We start from the raw sequence: 26,233 nt of genomic DNA, 5'->3' as shown, positions 1-26,233 counted from the left end.
CAAACACAAGCACTTAGATACTGATATAAAGTGAAAGATTATAATCAACTCTTCCGAGGTTTTAGTCCCTAAACAGCTTTCTGGCACTGGAACATAACTCTTCAAATTGAAAAAAAAAGTATAACTTTCACCGTCCACTATTCAGTCACACTTCAAGATACTCTGAATGGTGCAGTCGTGTTGTTTATTTTATTTAACTGGCTTGGAAGCTTGGGCTAATAATCTTGAGAACAAAGTATAAATTGCAGTGTTGCCAGTTTGAGAGTTCGAAATTTGCATTTAAATAAGATGGAAATATAAACCTGGTCTCAATAAAAGTGAAGCTGTTGGTTTGTCATTCAAATGCAACTGGTTCACTAATGTCCTTAATGGAAGGAAACCAGATATCCTCACCCAATCTTTAAGTGATTCCAGTCCCATGCCAATGTGGTTAATTATTTTCCTCTGAAATGGTAAGCAAGCCACTGGCATTGTATCAAACTAAGACAATGAGGGATGGAACTTGCTAAGGATGCCTATATACCGGCAGCAGATAAAGTTCAGGGTAACTCATGATTCAACAAGCATCCTTGACATCTCACATATAACACTGGATCCCATCCAATGGGGTAAAATTCAACCCTGATGACAAAACAAAAGTTGAGATTGCAGACCAGCAGCTTATCATCCACACCCAACCTGGCAACTGAAACAAGTACATGTTTTGTTAAGTTAGAGTAAAAGTGAAATACAGGTCCACACTTTGCATCTTGTTTCAGCTAAACAAAAGCTTGGTGAACAGTCATTCTCTGGTTTATTCCCCAGGGCAATGTCCTGACCAGAGTCAACCTACCCAGTTTGAACTGGAACAAAGCTGGGCAGTTAAATGTTTCATGCTGTGTTCTCCATGGCAATGCCTCCACCAATCATTCATCTCACCTACTTGCCAACAAATCAGCACTCTTTTCTCATGCAGTATAATTTGTTTTCCTGTTACAATTGGTAATTTGTGAGCTATCCTGATGAATGCAGGATGAAAAGCTTTGATCGCATGTAATCTTTCCTCAATAATGAACTAAGTTTAAGGAGGGAGTAGCAGGCCATTAAAAAAAAAATCAAATTACAATCAGGCAAAGTCAACATGGTTTTTGATTTGATTTATTATTGTCACATGTATTAACATACAGTGAAAAGTATTGTTTCTTGCGTGCTATACAGACAGAGCATACCGTTCATTGAGAAGGAAACGAGAGAATGCAGAATGTAGTGTTACAGTCATAGCTAGGGTGTAGAGAAAGATCAACTTAATGCAAGGTAGGTCCATTTAGAAGGCTGACAGCAGAAGGGAAGAAGCTGTTCTTAAGTCGGTTGGTACGTGACTTCAGATTTTTGTATCCTTTTCCCGAAGGAAGAAGGGGGTGTGTGGGGTCCTTAATTATGCTGGCTGCTTTGCCGAGGCATCGGGAAGTGTAAACAGAGTCAACGGATAGGAAGCTGGTTTGCGTGATGGATTGGGCTATATTCATGACCTTTTGTAATTCCTTGCAGTCTTGGGCAGAGCAGGAGCCATACCAAGCTGCGATACAACCAGAAAGAATGCTTTCTATGCTGCATCTGTAAAAGTTGGTGAGTTTGTGAAAGGGAAATTGTTTTGACAGACTTATCAGAGTTCTTTAAGGAAGCATGGTGAATATAGGCATACCACTAGTGTATTTGGATTTCCAAAAGGCATATGATAAAGTGCCACATAAAAGGTTACTGCACAAGATAAAAGCTCATGGTAGTGGGGATGATATATTAGCATGGTTAGAGGACTGGCTAATGAACAGGCTTCAGTGAGTAGGGTTAAATGGATCATTTTGGCAAACTGTAATTAGTGAGTGTCACAGGGATCAGTGCAGGTGTCGCAACCATTTTCAATCTATATTAATGACTTTGATGAATGGACAGATAGTATTGTTGCCAAATTTGCTGATGATAAAAGATAGGCACGGATGCAAGTTGGGAAGAGGGCACAAAGAGTGTGCAGAGGGACAGAGCTAGGTAAGTGAGTTTTTTAAAATATCCTTTAATGGGATGTGGTCATTGTTAGTTTGGCCATCATTTATTACCCATCCCTAATTGCCATCGAGAAGATGCTAGTGAGACACCTTCTTGAATTGCTGCTGTGTATATAGTCTTGGTACACCCACGGTGTAAGGTAGGGAGAGTGGGAGGGAGAGTGTTCCAGGAGTTTTGACATAATGACAGTGAAGGAACAGCAATTTATTCCGAGTCAGGATGATGTGTGGCTTGGAGGAGAACTTACAGGTGGTAGTGTTCCCATGCATCTGTTGCCCTTGTCCTCCTTGGTGATAGAGGTCACGGATTTGGAAGGTTCTGCCAAAGGAGCTTTGGTGAGTTGTTGCAGTGCAACTTCTGGATGGTACACACTGCTGTGACTGTGCAGCAGTGGTGGAAGGAGTGAATGTTGAAGCCGCTGGATAGAGTGCCAATTACGCAGGCTGCTTTGTTCTGGATGGTGCCGAGCTTCTTGCATGTTGTTGGGGCTGAACACATCCATCACAACTCATCTTGACTTGTGCCTTGTAGATGGTGGACAGGCTTCGCGGGGTCAGAAGGTGAGTTATATGTCATAGAATTTTCCAATCTCTGACCTGCTCTGATATGGCTGATCTAGTTCAGTTTCTGGTCAACGGTAACCCCAAGGATATTGATAGTGGAGGATTCAGTGATGGTAATGCCATTGAATGTCAAGAGTTAATAGTTGGATTCTGCAACAATTTGGCAGAGGGAGTATAATGTGGGATAATGTGGGAAGTGTGAGGTTGTCCACTTCAGCAAGAAGATTGGAAAAACAAAATATCATTTAAATAGCCAGAGGCTGCAGATTGCTGTGGTAGAGGGATCTGGGTGACCTTGCACATGAATCAGAAAAAAATTAGCATACAGGTACAGAAAGTAATTAGGAAGACAAATGGAATGTTGGCCTTTATTGAAAGGGAGATGGAGTATAATAGTAAGGAAATCTTGCTACAAATATACAGGGCATTGGTGTGTGTGTTGTACAGTTTTGTTCTCCACACATAGAGGGATATCCTTGCAATGGATGCAGTTAAGAAAAAGTTCACTTGACATATTCCTGGAATAAAGACATTGTCCTGTGAGGAAAGGCTGAGCACATCAAAAATTTGGTTAAAACAGCCTTGAATATATTCAATGGCCCAGCTTGCATTGCTCTCTGGAAGAGGATTCCAAACACACTTTGAGAGAAGAAATTTATCCTTATCTCCATCTTAAAAGGGAACCCCTTATTTTAAACTGCTTCCCCCTCCCACCCCAGTCCAAAGATGTGCGGGTTAGGTTGATTGGCCAGGTTAAAAAAAAAAAATTGCCCCTTAGAGTCCTGGGATGCGTAGGTTAGAGGGATTAGCGGGTAAAATATGTGGGGGTAGGGCCTGGGTGGGATTGTGGTCGGTGCAGACTCGATGGGCCGAATGGCCTCCTTCTGCACTGTAGGGTTTCTATGATTTCTATGATGATTTCTATGATGACATTAGACCTACACCCATTGGAGTTTAATAGAATAAGTGGTGATTTTAAACATAAGCTTCTGAGGAGGCTTGTCAGGGTAGATGCTGAGAGGATGGGAGTGGAAGAATCAAGAACTGGGGTGGGAGGGGGAAGCAGTTTAAAATAAGGGGTTCCCTTTTAAGATGGAGATAAGGATAAATTTCTTCTCTCAAAGTGTGTTTGGAATCCTCTTCCAGAGAGCAATGCAAGCTGGGCCATTGAATATATTCAAGGCTGTTTTAACCAAATTTTTGATCTATACGATTCTGAGTTATAAGGGGCAGACAGAAAAGTGGAGTTAAGGTCACAATCAGCTCAACCATGCTCTTATTGAATGGCAGAGCTATGGAAAAGACTAATATATGGCCCAGGACCTTTCATAGCGCATTACAGTGACGTCCTTTTGAGGTATAACCACTGATATAACGTAGGACCACAGCAGCCATTCTACACACAAAAATCTCCCACAAACAGCACTGTGATAATGACCAAATAATCTGTTTTCCTAACATTTATTAAGGGGTAATATTGCCCAGGATTCCTGATCATCTTCAAATGGAGCTATGAGATATTTTACATCCACCTGAGAGACAATGGTTTTAAGTGTCATCCGAAAAATGGTAGCTCCATCTGAGTAGCAGCTTGGCTCATGGTCTCAAGTCTCAGATTGCAAGAGTGCTACCTACTGAGATAAGAGGAGAAGTGAGCTCTCCTGACTCACCCCGCTGGCAAAAGATCTGCACCAGGTCTGATGGTCAGATTTGAATGAATATCTTGCATTATTCCCACATGCCTGCCCACTGCTCACTTTATAAAATTTTAGTCTGAGCAGCACCACAAGATTAAATATTATAATAATAAATGGTAATTTTAAAAAAGAAAACCTTCTTTTCAAGAAGCACAAGGGATCTTTAAAAACTACAACGGATGTCTCAATATTCATGAGCCCCATGTCTCCCCAGACTAAACCTATTCCTTGTTCTTTGCTATAAATGGGTAATGTCAATCATCATGATAATCTTCAAGCAGCCTTCCGTTAGAAGTTCAAAGAACCATTATGTTTACCCATATGCCAACAGAGTTACTTATCTATGTAAACATTTATTGTACCATTCTAGTTCAACAGTCCAACGTCCCTGAGAAATATTTAAGGAAAAGCAACAATCTAAACACAAAATTAATTAGCAGAATTATTAAAAGTTTTCACACATGAATACCATAATTCACAGCGAGGTAGTTTGAGTTGAAATTAGGATTCATTGCACCATCTACTGCTTTAATTCATTCTTCTCCAAGTCCATGGAACTGGGGAATTCGCTACCTCCCTTCCTCCTGGAATCTACAAGCTTTTGGACCCCAAAGGTTAGCAATAATTCTCTTTTACTTCTAAACTCAATTTGCATCTTATTCTTGCCCTTGGTACAATCCATAGATTTCTGCTTTCCTTTAATAGAGTGAAGAAATGGTTTTGTAGCAATTGAAATAGTCTGAAGCGAATATCCCAATTTATCATCTACTTAATTGTTATACCCTCCCAGGGAACAGTCTTGTGTCATGTTGACCCTTACTGGTTTGGTCGAGCATGAAAGGAAAATGACAGTTTCGTATAATGCCTAATGCTAACCAGATAAAAATCAAAGCAGCAGGTGCTAGAAGTTTGACATATTTGAAAATCACAGGAAATGCAGAGTCAGAATCTGAAGACGGTGAAGAAGAGGTTTGTGGATGGACATCCTTCATCATTACTCAGAGGTCGTTCATCTCGCACCTGTCAACCCCATAGCTCAGACATGGTGAATGACATTTTATACCACAGGAATAATGAATTTTAGTGTTGAATGTACAATGAGTCTGATGCCAAAAACCCAAAAGCAAGAAAGGAACAAAAGTATTTGTTCAGTCGTGCCAGTCCCTACACGAGAAGCTGGGTGGAAACTCTTATCGGACAATGGGGACCTGTTGATGTAGTAAGTAGTAGTAGCTGATAAGCTGATTAATGAGGTAGCTGGAATATTTCCCAGTCATAACGAGCAAGCAGTAGGAGGAAGTAAAACACACAGCAATGTCTTGTGCTCACTGCTGTGTTTGAGCAAGGGTCAGAATGATGGAAAAATACTATTGCGGAACAATACAAAGGAAGAGAAGATTAAACTAAAACTTATGTCTTTGGCCAAAATTTCGTATACTTGTACTAATGTCTCTCTATCTAGTGCCATTTTCTTGTCTGATCATGCTCCTATGAAGATTAGTTTATCCACATTAAAAGGTGCTAGGTAAATGGAAATTATTGTGCAAAACTTTCAAACACACAAAAAGAGCTCTTCATCAACTAGCCGAGGAAGCAAGAAAGCAGCAAGATCCTTGGTCTATGTTGAGATGGTCTGATTGACAAAAGAGGTTAAAATCAGCTCAAACTTTCACTTCAAATCTTTATCCTGTAGTACATGCGGATACTGGTAACATCATCACTGGTCTCAGCCCTAATGTCCCCTCCTTTCCCATCACTGTCAACCTCCTGTACACTTGAAGAGTGGCTACATGTGAAACCATGTCTGAGGAAGCAGTCAGCTTCTTAAGGGAAATAAAGTGGTAAAGGTGCACCATAAGAAAGACAAGGATATCATTAAAGAGCTCCCACCGGTACATGTGCCTTTCATCTCCGAAGCACGCGAGTCACTTTTTCCATACATCACATCACTTTCACTTCACCAGCATCTGTTTATCCGATCCTTCCATTCGTCAAACATCTTCCCTTTGAGTGGGAAGAGAAAGCCATTCCTCTGTTCAGTCCCTTTGGTGTCAGTCATAGCTCACTGGCACCACTCTCAGCTCTGAGGTAGAGGATTGTACACTTTGGTCTGGAGATCAGGAAAGGTGCTATACAAATGAAACTTCTTTCTTCAGTCAATGACCTGCTGCAAATTATCATTTGAAGGCCCTTGACTGTTTGTCAGATCCTTCATTCACCCGAGTCCATTTCCATTTGATGCTTCTCTGAACAGCTGGCTGAAGTTTGAAATCCATCATGTTGAGGAAATAATGCCATGATGTTAGGACATTGTTGCTGCTGATAGTTTCCTCCACCATATTATTTTGATTCTTTCATGAAATGTGGGTATTGCTGGCTACACCAGCATTTAGTGCCCATCACTAATTGCCCTCAGGAAGGTGGTGGTGAGCCGCCTTCTTGATTTGCTGCTCAACATTGCTATGTCCGCTGCTCACACAAGTGATAAAATAATTCCTGTCCGATAATTACGTGTCCAACATCAAAATCATTGTGACGCCCAGCTGAGCACTGTTATTGTGCATCGTTGCAAATGACAATCATAATACATACTATAGTAATGCTGCACAAACTATACGACTTAAATTGAACAGTGCTTGAAAGATATTTTATACAAACATCAGCAGTTGCCTGACCTCCATTGTCACTGTTTTGATGGCACAATAGAAGCATTGCCCTTTTCAGATTTCTTGTTGACAATTATAAATAAATCAGAACAAAAGTATTCTGGTCATGACAACAGCAGAGCTGTAAGCATTCCAGGGACTGGGGTGAAGCATCAGGGGCCCAGTATTATTGGCCTGCCGAGCACCAAAGTGAATGGAGAGGAGGGTTATGTGCTGCCCTTTCTGTGTATGTGGATGTGTCTTTGTCATATACCACGCTACTAGGAGTGAAACAAGTATGTTCTACTTTTATCTCCATCCCATGTGCAGTCCCTTGTTTAACATGTGTTTAGAGGACAGACAGTCAACCAAATCATGTCCTTACAGTGACATCTTATATGCATTCTCAAAGACCCATATTAAGAGTTCATTTGCAAGCAGCAGTAAGTGATCACAAACTGGCAGAGACTGGGGATTAATCCTGAAGCCTCTTTGTGTGTAAGCCTGACTATAAGACTGCAATGGTGAATGTCTTCATCTGTCATGTGCTGCCTCGTGTACTTCAGACTGGGTTGGCACGTTTTGGTCTATGAGGAAATAATTCAGAAAACACCAGTGTTGAAATTTTAAAAATCTAAATCTGGATTTAAAAAGCTGGTGTCAGTAAAGGCGAGCATGAAGCTGTCGGATTGTCTTAAAAATTCAACTGGTTCCCCTTAGGAGGAAAACCTGCTGCCCTTTTCACAGTCTGAGCTATATGTAACCTCAGTCACGCACCAATATGGACACCTCTTATCTGTCTTCTGAATGGCTGCGCAAACCACTTAAGACTATCTGAAATGGCAATAAAGATATGCCCACCACCATCTTATTGATGAGGTATGACTTAAAAGCAGTCCCCCCACTAAAGAAACCTTCAGCTATTTACAGCATTATCTGTTGAATTTATGCTGCATCTCAGATGTCAAAAGGAATGCTCATTAATGTCTTCTTTGTCTCACAGCCAGACCCTGAGAACCATGGTGTTTTGTGTGTGTGTGTGTATGTGTGGCCGCTAGATGGCGTGTGTGATTCAGATGGGGTTGTGAGCACGTATTGTGTGCCGATGTCAGTTCTGGGGGGGGAGTGGGGGGGCAGGCTCTGTTAGAGTACTCCAGTGCTGTAGCTGTGTAATTATAATTTGCCTGTTGATTTTAAATAATGAAAGAATAGCAAGGACTTGCATTTCCATTGTGCCTTTCAGGGCCCCAGACATCCCAAAGCACTTTACAGCCCATGAATTACTTCTAATGTGTAGTCATGATTGTAATGTAGGAAATGCGGCAGCTGAATTTCACACAGCAAACTGCCAAAGCAACAAAAAAATTAATCTGCTTTTCAGTAATGTGGCTAAGGGATAAAAATTCACAGGGACACAGTAGTAAGCTCCCTTGCCTCTCTTTGAATAGTGTCACAGGATCTTTTACATTCACTTGAGAGAGCACATGGGGCTTCAGTTTAAAGTCTTATCTGATAGGCAGCATGTCTGACAGTGTGCTGCTCAGTACTGATGTGAAGTGTTAACTGACAATATGTGCTCAAGTTTCTGGAGTGGGTCTTAAATATATCAAACTGGATTTTGTCGGTCTGATGGGGTCTCCAGTGGGGAACCCCCATCAATTCCATGGGGGAGGCGTGACAGTGTTCAAGTACTTAATTGTCCCCATTGGGCCTTCCCCAGGGTTTAAGACCATGTCAGGGTAAACTCCCACTCCCCAAGAACCTGATTGCTCGATATCTAGAGCAGTGGCAGCTGCTGACAATGCACTCACCAGAGGCACAGATCAAAGGTGAGTGAGGGCAAGATGGGAATCACAGGTTGGAGGTCATGGAAGAGGTTGGGTAGGAAGAGGTTGGGTAGGGGTGGTGAAGGTAATGGCAGGGGATGAGCTTTCAGCAGCATCCACCCCCCCACTTGCAAATGCCAGGTCCCTTAAACAGACATGAGTGCCTGGAAGGCCTCTGACAAATCTGACAGGATTTGATGTCTGGCCTTCAGGAGGCATGGGAAAGCCCATTTAATCCCTGAGCCATCACCCAATTGCTTTGATCTCATGAATAATGGGTGTCAATTGGTTCATTTATCAGCTGGATTGACATCGTGCCATTGGCAGCTGAAAATCCCACATCAGCCCATTCTGCTCTCTGACTTAATCAGGGGAAGTTTTGGCACCTCTGGAAACTGACATGGCTCCTTTCTCACCACTGTGTGCGCCAAGCCACCCTGGTTCCTGCCACAATGGGCTGCATTTAATCCAGCCTATTACTTTTGCAAGAGTGGTGCCCATGAGCCAAGGCATAATGATTGTTACAGTACTTTTATATTACAGAAAGTGCCATGTGTCCATATGGAAATGGATAAGGGAAGTCCAGAACTCCACACTGTCTGTGTGGAGTTTGCACATTCTCCTCGTGTCTGCGTGGGTTTCCTCCGGGTGCTCCGGTTTCCTCCCACAGTCCAAAGATGTGTGGGTTAGGTTGATTGGCCATGCTAAAAAAAAATTGCCCCTTAGTGTCCTGAGATGCGTAGGTCAGAGGGATTAGTGGATAAAATATGTAGGGATATGGGGGTAGGGCCTGGGTGGGATTGTGGTCGGTGCAGACTCGATGGGCCGAATGGCCTCTTTCTGTACTGTAGGGTTTCTAAGTTCTTTCTAAGTTAAGAACTCAAGTGTCTGGATTGGGGGAAGGCCAATTTCAGTATCATTAGACAGGGTCTGGTAAACATAGATTGGGAGCAGATACTTGCAGATAAATGTAGACTTGAAAAGTGAGAGTCATTTAAAAGTGAAATAGTGAGAGTTTAGGGCCAATGTGTTCCTCTAAGAGTGAAGGGCAAGGGTGGCAAGTCCAGTGAACCCTGGATGTCAAAGGATATCGAGGATATGATAAAGACAAAAAAGGAAGCATATGATAGTTTTTTTTATTCATTCGTGGGACATGGGCTTCACTGACTGGCCAGCATTTATTGCCCATCCCAAGTTGCCCTTGAGAAGAGGGTATTGAGCTGCCTTTTTGAAACACTGCAGTCCACATCACCTACAATGCCGTTAGGGAGGGAATTCCAGGATTTTGACCCAGCAACTGCAAAGGAATGGCGATATATTTCTCATAAGAACAGGATATGGCGCTAGACTCATTGATCAACAGTTCCAACGCGCCACAGCGAAAAACCGCACCGACCTCCTCAGAAGACAAACACGGGACACAGTGGACAGAGTACCCTTCGTTGTCCAGTACTTCCCCGGAGCGGACAAGCTACGGCATCTCCTCCGGAGCCTTCAACATGTCATTGATGAAGACGAACATCTCGGCAAGGCCATCCCCACACCCCCACTTCTTGCCTTCAAACAACCGCACAACCTCAAACAGACCATTGTCCGCAGCAAACTACCCAGCCTTCAGGAGAACAGTGACCAAGACACCACACAACCCTGCCACAGCAACCTCTGCAAGACGTGCCGGATCATCGACACAGATGCCATCATCTCACGTGAGAACACCATCCACCAGGTACACGGTACATACTCTTGCAACTCGGCCAACGTTGTCTACCTGATACGCTGCAAGAAAGGATGTCCCGAGGCATGGTACATTGGGGAAACTATGCAGACGCTGCGACAACGGATGAATGAACACCGCTCGACAATCACCAGGCAAGACTGTTCTCTTCCTGTTGGGGAGCACTTCAGCGGTCACGGGCATTCGGCCTCTGATATTCGGGTAAGCGTTCTCCAAGGCGGCCTTCGCGACACACGACAGCGCAGAGTCGCTGAGCAGAAACTGATAGCCAAGTTCCGCACACACAAGGACGACCTCAACCGGGATATTGGGTTTATGTCACACTATTTGTAACTCCCACAGTTGCGTGGACCTGCAGAGTTTCACTGGCTGTCTTGTCTGGAGACAATACACATCTTTTTAGCCTGTCTTGATGCTCTCTCCACTCCCATTGTTTTGTTTCTTAAAGACTGGATTAGTTGTAAGTATTCGCATTCCAACCATTATTCATGTAAATTGAGTCTGTGTCTTTATAAATTCTGTTTGTGAACAGAATTCCCACTCACCTGAAGAAGGGGCTTAGAGCCTCGAAAGCTTGTGTGGCTTTTGCTACCAAATAAACCTGTTGGACTTTAACCTGGTGTTGTTAAACTTCTTACTGGATATATTTCCAAGTCAGGACAGTGAGTGGTTTGGAGGGGAACTTGCAAGTGGTGGTGTTCCCATGTATCCGCTGCCCTTATCCTTCTAGGTGGAAGTGGTTGTGGGTTTGGAAGATGCTATCTAATGATCTTTGTGAATTTCTGCAGTGCGTCTTGTAGATAGTATACACTGCTACTGAGCGTCGGTGGTAGAGGTAGTGGATGTTTGTGGATGTGGTGCCAGTCAAGTGGGCTGCTTTGTCCTGGATGGTGTCAAGCTTCTTGTATTGTTGAACCTGCACCCATCCAGGCAAGTGGGGAGTATTCCATCACACTCCTGACTTGTGCCTTGTAGATGGTGGATAGGCTTTGGGGAGCCAGGAGTTGAGTGGCTCGCCGCAGTATTCCTAGCTTCTGACCTACTCTTGTAGCCACTGTGTTTATGTGGCAAGTCCAGTTGAGTTTCTGATGAATGGTAACTCCAAGGATATTGACAGTGGGGGATTCAGTGATGATAATACCATTGAATGTCAAGGGGCGGTGGTTAGCGTGTCTCTTATTGGTGATAGTCATTGCCTGGCATTTGTGTGGCGCGAATGTTACTTGCCACTTGTCAGCCTAAGCCTGGATATTGTCCAGATATTGTTGCATTTGAACATGGACTGCTTCAATGTCTGAGGCATCGCGAATGATGCTGAACATTGTGCAATCATCGACAAATATCCCCACTTCTGACTTTATGATGGAGGGAAGGTAATTAATGAAACAGCTGAAGGGGGTTGGACCTAGGACACTACCCTGAGGGACTCCTGCAGAGATGTCTTGGAGCTGTGATGACTGACTCCCCACAACCACAACCATCTTCCTATGTGCCAGGTATGAGTCCAACCAGCAGAGTGTTTGCCCCCGATATCCATTAATTCCAGTTTTGCTAGGGCTCCTTGATGCCACACTTGGTCAAATGCAGCCTTGATGTCAAGGGCAGTCACTCTCACCTCACTTCTGGAATTCAGCTCATTCATCCATGTTTGAACCAAGACTGTAATGAGGTCAAGAGCTGAGTGACCCTGGCGAAACCCAAACTGAGCGACACTAAGCAGGTTATTGCTGAACAGGTGCTGCTTGATAGCACTGTTGATGATCCCTTCCATCACTTTACTGATGATTGAGAGCAGACTGGTGGGATGGTAATTGGCCGGGTTGGATTTGCCCTGCTTTTTGTCAATACTTGGGCAAATTTCCTCATTGTTGGGTAGATGCTAGTGTTTATAACTGTACTGGAAGAGCTTGGCTAGGAGAGTGGAAAATTCTGGCGCAAAGTCTTCAGTATTATTGCCAGAATATTGTCAGGGCCCATTGCCTTTGCAGCATCCAGTGCCTCCAACCATTTCTTGATATCACATGGAGTGAATCGAATTGGCTGCACACTGGCATCTGAGATGCTGGGTACCTCTGGAAGAGGCCAAGATGGATCACCCACTCAGGACTTCTGGCTGAAGATTGCTACAAATCTTTTGCACTGATGATCTGGGCTCCTCCATCTCTGAGGATGGGGATATTTGTGGAGCCTCCTCCTCCAGTGAGTTATTTAATTGTCACCACCATTTATGACTGGATGTGGCAGGACTACAGAGCTTGGATCTGATCCTTTGGTTGTGGGATGGCTTAGCTATGTCTATCATGATTATGCTGTTTGGCATGCAAGTAGTCCTGTCTCGTAGCTTCACCAGGTTGACACCTCATTTTTAGGTATGCCTGGTGCTGCTCTTGGCATGCCCTCCTGCATCCTCCATTGAACCAGGGTTGATACCCTGGCTTGATGGTAATGACTGAGTGGGAGAAATGCTGGGTCATAAGGTTGTACATTGTGCTGGAGTGCAGTTCTGATGCTGTTGATGACCCAGAGTCTCATAGATGCCCAGTCTTGAGTTGCTAGATCAGTTCAAAGTCTGTCCCTTTTAGCACGCTGATAATGCCATACAAACGATAGATGTTATTCTCAATGTGAAGGCTGGACTTCGTCTCCATAAGAACTGTGCGGTGGTCACTCTTACCGATACTGTCATGGACAGATGCATCTGCAGTCAGCAGCTTGGTAAGGATGTTTTTCCTTCTTGTTGGTTCCTTCACCATCTGCCGCAGACTCAGTCTAGCAGTTATATCCTTTAGGACCCGAGCTCGATCAATAAGGCTGCTGCTGAGCCACTCTTGGTGGTGGACATTGGAAATCCCCTACCCAGAGTACATTTTGCGCCCTTGCTACTCTTAGTGCTTCCTCATAGTGTTGTTCAACTTGCTGGAGTCCTGATTCATCAACTGAAGCAGGACAGTACGTGGTAACCAGTAAGCAGTTTCCTTGCCCATGTTTAACCTGAAGCCATGAGGCTACATGAGGTCCGGAGTCAACGTTGAGGACTCCCAGGGAAACTCCCTCCCGACTGTATACCACTGTGCTGCCACCTCTGCTGGGTCTGTCCTGCCGGTGGGACAGGACATATCCAGGGATGGTAATGGTGGTGTTTGGGGTGTTATCTGTCAGGTATGGTTCCTTGAGAATGACTATGTTAGCCTGTTGCTTGACTAGTCTGTGAGACAGCTCTCCCAATTTTGGCACTAGCCCCCAGATGTCAGTAAGAGGATTTTGCAGGGTCGGTGGGGCTGTTTGCTTTGCCATTGTCTTTTCCAATGCCTATGTCAATGCCAAGTAGTCCATCCAGTTTCATTCCTTTTTATTGGCTTTGAAGCAATTGATACAACTGAGTGGCTTGCTAGGCCACTTCAGAGGGCAACTGAGAGTCAACCACATTGCTGTGGCACTGGAATCACATATAGGCCAGACCGGGTAAGGACAGCAGATTTCCTTCTCTTCAGGACATTAATGAACCATATGGGTTTTTCCGACAATCGACAATGGTTTCATGGTCATCAGTGGACTCTCAATTCCAGGTATTTTTTATTGGATTCAAATTCCACCATCTGCCGTGTTGGGATTCAAACCCAGGTCCACAGAACATTATCTGGGTTTCTGGATTAACAGTCTAGCGATAATACCACTCAGTCATTGCTTCCCCATATAGAGGTACAGAACACTGAAAACAGAGGCCCTTCATGACTACAGAGAATGTACAGGTGTACTTAAAAAATAAATTAGGAGGGCAAAGAGGGACCACTCTCGCAACATTTAAGAAGCACTTAAATTGCCATGGCATAGCAGGTTGTGGACAAAGTGCTGGTAAATGGGATTAGTATAGATTGGTATTTGATGGTTGGGCCGGAGGGACTGTTTCTGTATGACTCTGTGACCCTTAATGCCACCAAAACCGCACCATAATTTAAAGATGGTAAGATTACGCAATTCAAATTTCATCCAGAGTATTTGAATGCAGTAGCCACTGGCAACTCTAATGCAGAAATCCTTACAACTCCAACCAGCTCAAATAGCGCTGGTCAGAACACAGAAACACTGGGGAAGCAGCACCTTGAGTGCCTTTAACGGATGAAGATTCTGTGATGATTAAAAGATGTGCAGGTTTTCCATTTGCTGGTGACAGAGGAGATGATAACAAGAAATTCAAGGAAGTTACAACATGGAAACAGGCTACTCCTCTATCCAAGCTGATCCAGTACAACCACAACATTGGCACCTGCCCTACAAAATGGAAAATTTCCCAAATATGTCAGTCCATAAAAGGCAGGACAAATCTGATTCAGCCAATTGCCACCCTGTCAGTCTCCTCTGGATCATCAGCAAAGTGATGGAAGATATTGTCAAGCAACACTTACCAATAACCTGCTCACCAATGCTTGGCTCCTGATTTCATTACAGCCTTGGTCCAAACATGGACTAAAGAGCTGAACTCAAGAGGTGAGGTGAGAGTGGCTGCCCTTTACATCAAGACACCACTTGTCTGAGTGTCACACCAAGCAGCCCAGTAAAATTGACATCAACAGGAATCAAGGGGTAAACTCTCCACTGGCTGAGCCATACTGAGCACAAAGGAAGATGCATGTGGATATTGAAGTCAAAGCATCTCCGTACTAGGATATCACTGCAGGGGTTCCTCAGGGCAATGTCTTAGGCCCAACCATCTATAGCTGCTTCATCAATGACTTACCTCCCTTCCATCCTAATGTCAGAAGTGGGGATTTTTTGCTGGTAATTGCAACTTCAGTTTCATTTTCAACTCCTCAGATAATGAAGCAGCCTCTATCTGCATGCAGCAAGACCTGGATAATATTCAGGCTTGGGCTGCTAAGTGACAAGTGGCAACACTGATGTCACACAAGTGGCAGACAAAGATCATCTGCAACAAGAGACAATCCAAACATCGCCCTCTTGATATTCAATGGCATTACCATTTCTGAATCCGCTACCTATCCCCTATCCTGGGAGTTACCATTGACTACAAAATTAACCGGACTAGCCACATAAAATGCTGTAGTTACAAAAGCAGGTCAGAGGCTAGTAATTTTCCAGTAACTCACCTCCTGACTCCCAAAGCCTGTCCATCATCTACAAGCTACATGTGATTAAAAACCCTGTGCTTGCCTGGATGAATGCAGCGCCAGCAACACTCAAGAAGGTCAACACCTTCCAGAATAAAACAGTCTGCTTGATTGACACCCCTTTTACCACCTTAAATATTCACTCCCTCGACTACTAGAACTGAATAGCAGTTGTGTGTACCATATATAAGATGTATTGCAGAAACCTATCAGGGTTTCCTTGACAGCACCTTCCTAACACAAGAACTCCACCAGTTAGAATAACTAGGAACAGCAGGTGCATGGAAATACCACCACCTCCAACTTCCCCTCCAAGTTATATATGTTTTAAATCTTGCACATTTAATCCTTTATTTACAATGCCTTGCTCTTGAACCCTCAAGGTAACTCATAGCAAGTGCAGGCAATCAGTGCTGTGTTGATATTTCTGCACAAGTAAACACTGGGATGATTTAAACACCGGGATGATTTAAACACCCTGGGTATCAAATGTCCTCAGCGATTCCAGTGATCACATTTCGCATGGCATAAAAACTATACAATAAAGATGTTTCTGCCAGTTTTTTTCCCCTTCTCCCTCTAGGCACCAAATCTCAGGCTCTTTGGCACAGAACCTGTTCGCACAGACAGGAGTAAGGTCAAGAATCCATCACCTACCAGAATGATACAGACCACAATTAGTGTGCGTAAAATCAGACAATTAATTGTTTTCTTCATTTTCTAGATCCTTGTTTCCCAAAGCCACTGTATCTCATGGACTTGCTAAATTGAGGACAGTAACTTCAAATCACAGATCTGAGTTACTCCCAGGCTGAATTCATGATTACCTCCAATACACTCCCTTCTCCACGACCCCCTTCCAGTGACAGTGTGGGTAAATCTGGGCTAGAATGTCACGCTGGACTGAATTATTTATTATTCCACTGGATAGGATCTCGGAGTTCTAAGCTGCATTGCAAAATAAAAGGCAAAGAACAAAATAAACTGGATAGAGGACTGACTTTGCCATACAAAGCACTTCGTATATCAGTCAAACTTGCAGGGACAGCAAGAATAAATGAAGAGTGGATATTAACGGTATACTGTTTTCATGTAGGCACAAAACAATTTAAGAAAAAGTGTGTGTTCAAACTAGACTGCTTTTCATTGAGGAAAATATCAAATTTTCTAGTTATCTTTCTTCTCAAATGGATTCATCTCTCAGCATTCCCTTGTGCTCTTCAAAAAAGTAGCTTCCACTAGGAGCAGCATCTCTCTAAAGTAAGACGTCCCTGATTTTACACACTTTACCACTGGTAGTCATGCCTTCAGCTGTCAAATCTCTAAGCTATGGCACTCCTTCCTAAACATTTCTACTTCTCTTTCCTCCTTTCAGATACTCCTTAAAACGCAACTCTTTGTCCAAGCTTTTGGCACCTGACCCATGTGTCTCTGTATCAAGTTTTGTTTGACAATGTTCCTGTGAAGCATCTTGGCGCAGTTACCATGTTAAAGACGCAATATAAATGCAAGTTGCTGTTGTAGCACAGCATTTCTGCTATATGTTAAATGGTACTTTAACCAAATCGACAAATAATTGTCAGATTCTTGCAATCCTTTTTCAAAGTATATCTGTGATCTTCTTAAGTATCATTTGCCTTTCTACTCCATATATTTCTCACCATCCTGATTTTGTTAAGTGGTTGGTCTGGCTGAAGTCCAGAACCAGATAACTGCAAGATATTGCATTTTGGTAAGACAAACCAGTGATACAAATATTTCCACTCGGGGCCTCGCAATTTCTTCCCTAGCTTCCCACAATATCCTGGGATACAATTAATCAGGTCCTGGTGATTTCTCTACCTTTATGCATTCCAAGACCTCCAGCATGTCCTCTTCTGTAATGTGGATGCTTTTCAAGACTATTTACTTCCTCGAGTTCCCTAGCTGCCATGTCTTTCTCCATGATAAATACTGACAAGAAACATTCATTTAGGATCTCACCTTCTCCTGTAGCTCCACACATAGGCAACATCATTGATCTTTAAGGAGCCCTATTCTCTCCTTAGTTACTCTTTTGCCCTTAACATACTTGTAGAATCTCTTTGGATTCTCCTTTACTTTATCTGCCAAAGCTATCTCATGCCCGCTTTCCACCTTCCTGATTTCCCTTTTAAGTGTGCGCCTACACCCCCTAAACTACTCAAGGGATTTACTTGACCCCAGCTGCCTACACTTGACATATGCTTCCTTCTTTTTATTGACTGGAGCATTTTCTTTATCTCACACCATTATTATATCCCGCTATTCCATTCTCCCTCATATATTTATCTGCTTTCTTCTTAAATGCATCTTTACTATTCACCTCAAATACTCCTTGTAGTATGAGTTCCACAAAAGGGGTTTCCCATTTAAGATGGAGATGAGGAAGAATTTGTTGTCCCAGAGATTTGTTATTCTTTGTAATTTTCTACCTTGGACTATTGAAAATATTCAAGACTGAGTTAGACAGATCTTTGATCTCCAAGGAAGTCAAGGGTTACAGGGCAGGCAGGAAAGTGGAGTTGAGGTGATGATCATATCAGCCATGATCTTATTGAATGGTGAAGCAGCTTCATGGCCGAATGGCCTACTTGTTTTTCTATTTATGTTCTTATTCTAACCAGTCTCTGGTTAAAGAAGTTATCCCTGGTTAAAGTCCCCCCTTTTGTCTGGGAGGTCAGTGCAATTATAAAAGTTTTAGACCGTAATAATCTACTTACCCACAAACTCGGCCGTACTTCTGGACCAACTCCTGCAGTGCCTCAAAAAAACCCTGGTCGAAAACAAAGATAATTTAAAGATAATTTAAATATGTAAATTAGCATTGAAAACAAACCTAATAAACATACCACTAATTCAGTTGGTAAAATGTAATGGAATCCTACAGAGCAAAAAGTCCAGATTCTAACATGAGACTACGATGAGTTAGCTGAGCTGAACAGGAGGTTTAACAGTGAATAGCATCATTGCCGTGTACCAGTGAGCAGATTGATCAGCCTGGGTTCCATCTCCACATTAGAATTCGCTGACCTCCTAAATCCTTGCCCCAATACTCTTCGGACAATCGCTGGTGGAATCTTCCCATCATTTGTTAGAGTGTCAGTCTCCCCAGCTGCACAACCGAGTTTTCTCACCAGATTCTCTGGCAATCTGAGCAAAGAGAATGTGGGGACATGGTTTGTGCCACTCTGGTAGGGTGGGGCCTGATAGAGCTGGCAAAGCCAGCCACAGAAGGAGTGCCCCGGTCAACATTTGAAATAGATTCCCTGACATCCCTGGCAGACATGGAGGACCCTCACCCAAAACCCCAAAAAACACCAAAGGGCAACCCTCCCCAATGAACATCAGGCCCCTCCCCCCCTCCATATCCAAGGACAACCCACCCCACACCCCCCCCCAATGGGGCTCTGCAGAGGGTCTGCCCCTGGCAGACAGCTCCCAGGCACTGCCTGGCTGGCACTGCCAGGGTGCCATGGAGCAGTGCTAGGGCACTGCCTCAGCATGTTCCTCTCCCCATTGGGATTTACGTTGGTTCCCCTCAACAGCTTCAGATTTGGGGGGGTTGCCTACTTGGGGGAACATATGGCAAGGAAGCCCATTAAATACATTTAAATGTATTGAAATTAGGTTCCCTTTTGGGCAGGAACCTCGTAGCGTCACCGGCAAGGGGCAGGGAAAATCCAGGAATGAGATCTCACCGGTGAGCTACTCGTTCTCGTGGTCTCACTGGATTTGCTGCCGGCACTGCCATTTTCACCCACGATGAACGCCAGCTGAATATCCCCCCACTGTCTGGTCTCACTCAGGAAGAGCTGCTATGAAATGAGGTACTGACATTGCAGAGATGGGGCAGCACAATGGCACAGTGGTTAGCACTGCTACCTCACAGCACCAGGGATCCGGGTTCAATTCCGGCCTCAGGTCACTGAGTGTCTGGAGTTTGCATGTTCTCCCCGTGTCTGCATGGGTTTCCTCCAGTTTCTTCATCCAAAGATGTGTGGTTAGGTGGATTGGCCATGGTAAATTGCCCCTTCATGTCAGGGGGATTAACACAGTAAATTAACAGGGTTACGGGGATAGGATCTGCATGGGATAGTTATCTGTACAGGATCAATGGGCCGAATGGCCTCCTTCTGCACTGTATGATTCTATGAGTCCTGTGTGAATGCTCCTTAGTTAATGAATTCTGGAGAGAAAGATTTCCCAAAAGGACACAAACAGCACGACTACAGAATCATCCACTCAGGTGGCTTGTCACACAAATTCTTTTTGCTTGTATTTTTCTAGGTGAAAAGGAAATTAAACCACAGTAGTATATGCACTGGAATAAGCCCCACAGATTAATTCCCATCCTATTATAAATATATCTTCATCCAACTGGTTCCCACCTATATTGTATTGGGAGAAGTGGAAGACATTAAATTAATGTCATGCTTTCACAACCTTGGATGTCACCAAATAATTTGCAACCAGTGAATTGAAGTGTAATCACTGTTGCTATCCTGCCAGCCATTATACATCCAGTAAAATTCCACAATCCAAAGATGAGTGAACAGTTAACTTGCTTTTGGTAGTATTAGATGAAGAATAATTGTTGGAAAAGAGTTTCATTGTTCTTTCAATAGCATCATGAGATCTTTTATATTACCTGAAAAGGTAGACGGGTCTACAGTTTAGCAACTCATCTGACAGGCAGACCCTCCAACAATGAAATGTCAGTGAAGATCATGTGCTCAAGTCTGTAGTGGGACTTGAGCCCAAAACCTCCTGATTCAAAGATCAAGCTCCACTTAGACCATAAGTTCATAAGAAATAGGAACAGGAGTAGGCCATTCACCACTCCCCCCAACCCCGCCCCAACGAGTCTGCTCCACCATTCAATGGGATAATGGCTGATCCAGCTGTCCTCTTATGCACTTTCCAGATCTTTCCACGTAACCCTTGTGAAATAACACCTTTGAGGCTGGTGTTCCTTTACCAGATTTCCTTTATTTACAAACTTAATTCCACTCCTAAGAATGCTTCAGATACAAAGTCAGGATCCAGAGTTTCAGTAGCCCTGACACTCCTTAATATATATGCAGGTGAGACTCCCTGATTGAGGTAATGATTGCCTGCCCAATCAGGGAGGTCATACTTCAAAAGGCCAACCTCATGGGCTTTGTTGAGGCCATTACACCCCTCTCCCCATTCATGGGGAAACTTAGCAGTTCACGTGCCTCATGGGTCTCTTGTGGCATTTCAGTGCCAGGTCAGGTTCCTCCAACTTGGCGTCCATCATGGACGGGGTATGTAGAACAGGCGCTTCTCTCATACGACAAAGTCAGAATCTGAAGTGTCAGTAGCCCTAACACAATATATGTACAGGTGAGACTCCCTGATTGGGCAGGCAATCGTTACCTCAATCAGGGAGCTCATACTCCAAAAGCCAACCTCACGGGCCTTGTTGAAGTCATTACATTTTAATTCCCTTACTGATCAAAAATCTATCTCAGCCTTAAATATACACAGTAAGAAGTCTCACAACACCAGGTTGAAGTCCAACAGATTTATTTGGAATCACAAGCTTTTGGAACCCTGCTCCTTCTTCACCCGCCAAATTCTCTGACTTCGCTGCAGCAGGAACATGGTGCAAACAGCAGGTAAGGTTGTGCCCAATATCTTTCCTTAAATAAGGGGATCAAAACTGCTCACAGTACTCCAGGTGTGATCTCACCAGTACTTTGTACAGTTGCAGCAAGATTTCCCTAGTTTTATACTCCAACCCCCTGGAAATATGGGCCAACATTCCTTCCTGATTAACTGCTGCACCTGTGGTCTAGCTTTCTGTGTTTTGTGCACAAGTACCCGAGTCCTTTCTGCAATTTTTCTGCATTTAAATAATACTTGGGAGAGTTAGCTTTCTCAAGAGGTTTTACTTAAATGTCTACTGTACCTGCCTCTAACATACTGAATTCCCAACACGTTTTACTTGGAGTAGTTAGTGGATTAATATTTTGGCTTGCAAGCCCATGGTCAGATTTATATTATTGAAGGCTGTTCAGGTTCCATCAATTACTGATGAATGCTCCAACTCTTCATGAAAGTCCATGGGTGGCAATGACACAGGCTTGTTTCATAAGAACATAAGAACTGGGAACAGGAGTAGGCCATGTGGCCCCTCGAATCTGCTTCGCCATTCAATAAGATCATGGCTGATCTTTTCGTGGACTCAGCTCCACTTACCCGCCCGCTCACCATAACCCTTAATTCCTTTACTGTTCAAAAATCTATCTATCCTTCCTTAAAAACTTTCAATGAGATAGCCTCAATTGCTTCACTGGGCAGGGAATTGAACAGATTCACAACACTTGTGTGAAGAAGTTCCTCTCAACTCAATCCTAAATCTGCTCCCCCTTATTTTGAGGCTATGCCCCCTCGTTCTAGTTTCACCTGCCAGTGGAACCAACTTCCCTGCTTCTATCTTATATGTTTCTGTAAGATCTCTCCTCATTCTTCTGAATTCCAATGAGTATAGCCCCAGTCTACTCAGTCTCTCCTCATAAGCCAACCCTCTCAACTCCGGAATCAACCTAGTGAATCTCCTCCCTCCAGTCCCAGTATATCCTTTCTCAAGTAAGGAGACCAAAACTATACACAGTACTCCAGGTGTGACCTCACCAGCACTTTATACAGCTGCAACATAACCTCACTGTTTTTAAACTCCATCCCTCTAGCAATGAAAGACAAAATTCCATTTGCCTTCTTAATTACCTCCCGCACCTGCAAACCAACTCCCAGGTCCTTCTGCACAGCAGCATGCTGCAATTTTTTACTATTTAAATAAAAATCCATTTTGCTGTTATTCCTACCAAAATGGATGATCTCACATTTACCAACATTGTACTCCATCTGCCAAACCTCGCCCACTCAATATTATCTATATCCCTTTGCAGATTTTCAGCGTCCTCTGCACACTTTACTCTGCCACTCATCTTAGTGTCATCTGCGAATTTTGACACTACACTTGGTCCCCAACTCCAAATCATCTATGTAAATCGTAAACAATTGCAGTCCCAACACTGATCCCTGAGGTACACCACTAGTCACTGATCGCCAACCAGAAAAACACCCATTTATCCCCACTCTTTGCTTTCTGTTAGTTAACCAATCCTCTACTCATGCTAATATATTACCCGTAATTACCCGTACGGCACCTTGTCAAATGCCTTCTGGAAATCCAGATACACCACATCCACAGGTTCCCCATTGTCCACTGCGCATGTAATGTTCTCAAAGAATTCCACCAAATTAGTCAAACATGACCTGCCTTCATGAACCCATGCTGCGTCTTCCCAATGGGACAATTTATATCTAGATGTCTCACTATTTTTTCCTTGATGATAGATTCAAGCATTTTCCCTACTACAGAAGTTAAGCTAACCGGCCTATAGTTACCCACCTTTTGTCTACCTCCTTTTTTAAACAGTGGCGTCATATTTGCTGTTTTCCAATCTGCAGGAACCACCCCAAAGTCCAGCGAATTTTGGTAAATTACCACTTGTGCATTTGCTATTTCCCCTGCCATCTCTTTTAGTACCCTGATGCATTCCATCAGGGCCAGGAGACTTGTCTACCTTTAGCCCCATTAACTTGCCCTACCTCTTTCGTGATAATGATAGTTTCTAGGTCCTCACCTGCCATAGCCTTCCTGTCATCAATTTTTGGCATGTTATTTGTGTCTTCCACTGTGAAGACCGACACAAAATACCCGTTCATTGCCTCAGCCATTTTCTCATTTCCAGTTATTACATCTCCCTTCTTATCCTCTAAAGGACCAATATTTATTTTAGCCACTCTTTTTCGTTCCATATATTTGTAGAAACTTTTGCTGTGTTTTTATATTCTGAGCTAGTTTACTCTCATAATTCATCTTACTTTTCTTTATAGTTTTTTTGTGGCTTTCTGTTGACCTTTAAAGATATCCCAATCCTCTAGTTTCCCACTAACCCTTGCCACTTTGTATACATTTTCTTTCAATTTGATACCCTCCTTTATTTCCTTAGATATCCATGGCTGATCATCTCTTTTTCTACAGTCCTTCCTTATCACTGGTATATACTTTTGCTGAGCACTGTGAAAAGTCGCTTTGAAAGTCCTCCACTGTTCCTCAATTGTCCCACCATAACGTTTTTGCTCCCAGTCTACCTTAGCCAACTAAGGTTTCAATTCTGTTCCTAAAGCCTCTCAACTTCGACAGGTGCTAACTCCTTGCTATCTCACCAACTCATATGATGGGCGGTTCTGTGATTTTTGGAAGCCAGCTCCATTGCTACGCTCTGTTAGTCTGACTGTCCAGTTATGAGTCATTGTCGGGGGACTCATGCTGCAAAAGTCATGCTTAATTGGCACCTATTCCTGTATCTCTGAGAACCCTCAACAAGAATTCCTAGACAATGGTGATTATTGCATCATTTCCTTCTTGGGCTCCTTTTGCTTTTCCATTTTTGCTTCTGAGAGTTTAGAGATCACTTGTCTTTTGTGAGCCACTGGGGGAACAACAGCCTGTACAATCAAAGGAAAGGGAAATGTATTGTCTCATAATGGCAGCAAGTAAAAAACCTACCATAGATACATTAAACTGCAGAACCTCTGAAATTCAGTGTTAAGAGCTGAAAAGAGTGAAAAGTTAAAAAAAAACTCTCATTTATATAGCACTTCCTAAAGCACTTCACACCCAAAGAATTACTTTTGATGTGCAATCAGTGTTGGAAACCCGGTTGTCACTTTACACAGCAAGTTCCCACAGACAGCAATGTGTTAATAACGGATGACCTATTTTTGTGGTATTGGTTGAGGAGTAAATACTAGTCAAGATGCTGGGGGGAGCTCCCCTGCACTTTTTCAAAGTATACCATGGGACATTTTGGGAGGCCTCGATTTAACATCACTTAGTATCTCCAACAGTGTAGCATACCCCTGGACTGCGCTGGAGCGTCAACCTAGATTTTGTGCTCGAGTGTCTGGAATGAGACTTGTACCCACGACCTTCTAACTCGGGAGTAAACGGTGTGCTAAACAGTCATGGCGGAAAGCAAGAACAATATTCCAAGGTGTACAACCATAGTGGCTAAAATGAAGGGGACTGTCACTTAATTGCAGTGTTAATGTAAGTCCACTTGTGACACTAATAAATAAACTTTAATGGTGCTGAGGGGGAGATGTGAAATGAGAAGGAATCCAGCATCAGAGCAATGATCATATTATTGAAGGAGGTGGCTGAGCCAGGGGGTGGCCAGGCTCTGGAGAGTTTGGAAATCAAGAAGGTGATCCTTGAAGTCAATTCATTGAGATGTGAGGAGGAATGTTGTTTGGTAAGCTGGGGTTGGGGGAATTTTGTGTAGGAGAGGGCATTGGAATCTGAATATGGTGGAATTATGGAGACAGGAAAGGTTTTGAGGCTGCAGAAGTCAATCTCAGAAAGGATAATAAAACAGATAATCATTTCAGCAGCAGTGAGGGTGAGTTAAGGTGCAAGATGTGATCAGCGCGCACAATACGAATGTCAAGTTGAGGCCAGTGTGGATAAATTGGTTTTATTCTTGTAGGATTTCTGTGCTGAATCAACTGTATGCAAAGCTTCTCATTTATTTTATGAAGCAGAAACACAAAGAACATTGGGGATACAGTAACTCCCTGCAAAATAAAAACATGTCAGGTCCACACAAAAAGAGAAGTTGGACTAATTGTGGTTAAAACCTGAAAAGGCAAGCTGCAAAGAACATGTCTGCTCAGCGCGTGACACTGATGGATGGTCACTGGATCTGAACTAACTGTGTGAATTCTATTAAATATTCCATCATGCAGACTGTTCTGCACACTTCAGAATGACAGGAAAATGCATATTCAGAAGTCTACATTTTGACCAGACACTGTAAACCACCCCCTAGCAATTTTAAAATATATTTGTGCTGATTCTCACTGCAGTTTAAGCTTTTTATTTTTTTTTACAAACTCCTTGGGCTGAATTCTGCAAGGAGCATTGGGAACCCAATGTCAGGGTAAAAAAAAAACCCAGATCCTGAGTCTGCACTTGCAGGCAGCAGGACCTGCTCGTCAATTTTACCACATACGACTTCTAAATACCAGGCTATGGGCGTCCTGTCCAATTCATGCAGCAGGTGGGCTCCAATCACAAGGCCAGGAGCTCTGGGAGGTCTCAGGAGTGCGATAGAGAAAGGTGGTCACTGCTGAGGAATGCAGGAGACCTGGAGGTTAGTTAAAAATTCACAAGCCAGGAGTTGGAGGGGAGGTTGTTGCGGTCTCAGTTGCTGCCTTCCCTGCCCACAGTCCTTTCTTTGGTCAGTGGAGTCTTCTCCTGGATGGATGGCAGGGAGGCTGCCTTCATTTTGCTGGCAGACTCCCCACGTGGCAGGAAGTCACCCCACCCCCACCCCTCCCCCCGCTCCATTGGGAAAATACCAACAGCATCATTATAGATGGATCTGCCACCTCTGCCCACTTCCAGTTTTACCGTCGTTAAAATACCCCAATGGGCGGCAGCACATCAGGGAGCTGATCCAATTCGGCTCCCCAGATTT

At 43.6% G+C, this 26,233-nt stretch overlaps 1 protein-coding gene across 5 annotated transcripts in view; it reads right to left on the bottom strand.

The window, feature by feature from the left end:
• The window catches only part of tbxas1 (thromboxane A synthase 1 (platelet)), a 283,372-nt gene that overhangs the window by 126,259 nt on the left and 130,880 nt on the right, over positions 1 to 26,233 (bottom strand). For all 5 annotated transcript variants that reach the window (XM_078220257.1, XM_078220256.1, XM_078220255.1 and 2 more), the window contains one exon: positions 18,374 to 18,426. In XM_078220257.1, coding sequence (XP_078076383.1) covers positions 18,374 to 18,426 — 53 coding nt within the window. The remainder of the gene's footprint in view (positions 1 to 18,373; positions 18,427 to 26,233) is intronic.

Source organism: Mustelus asterias, chromosome 9 (genome assembly GCF_964213995.1).
Source record: "Mustelus asterias chromosome 9, sMusAst1.hap1.1, whole genome shotgun sequence".
Lineage (NCBI taxonomy): Eukaryota > Metazoa > Chordata > Chondrichthyes > Carcharhiniformes > Triakidae > Mustelus > Mustelus asterias.
This window is presented reverse-complemented; position numbering and strand designations above follow the sequence as displayed.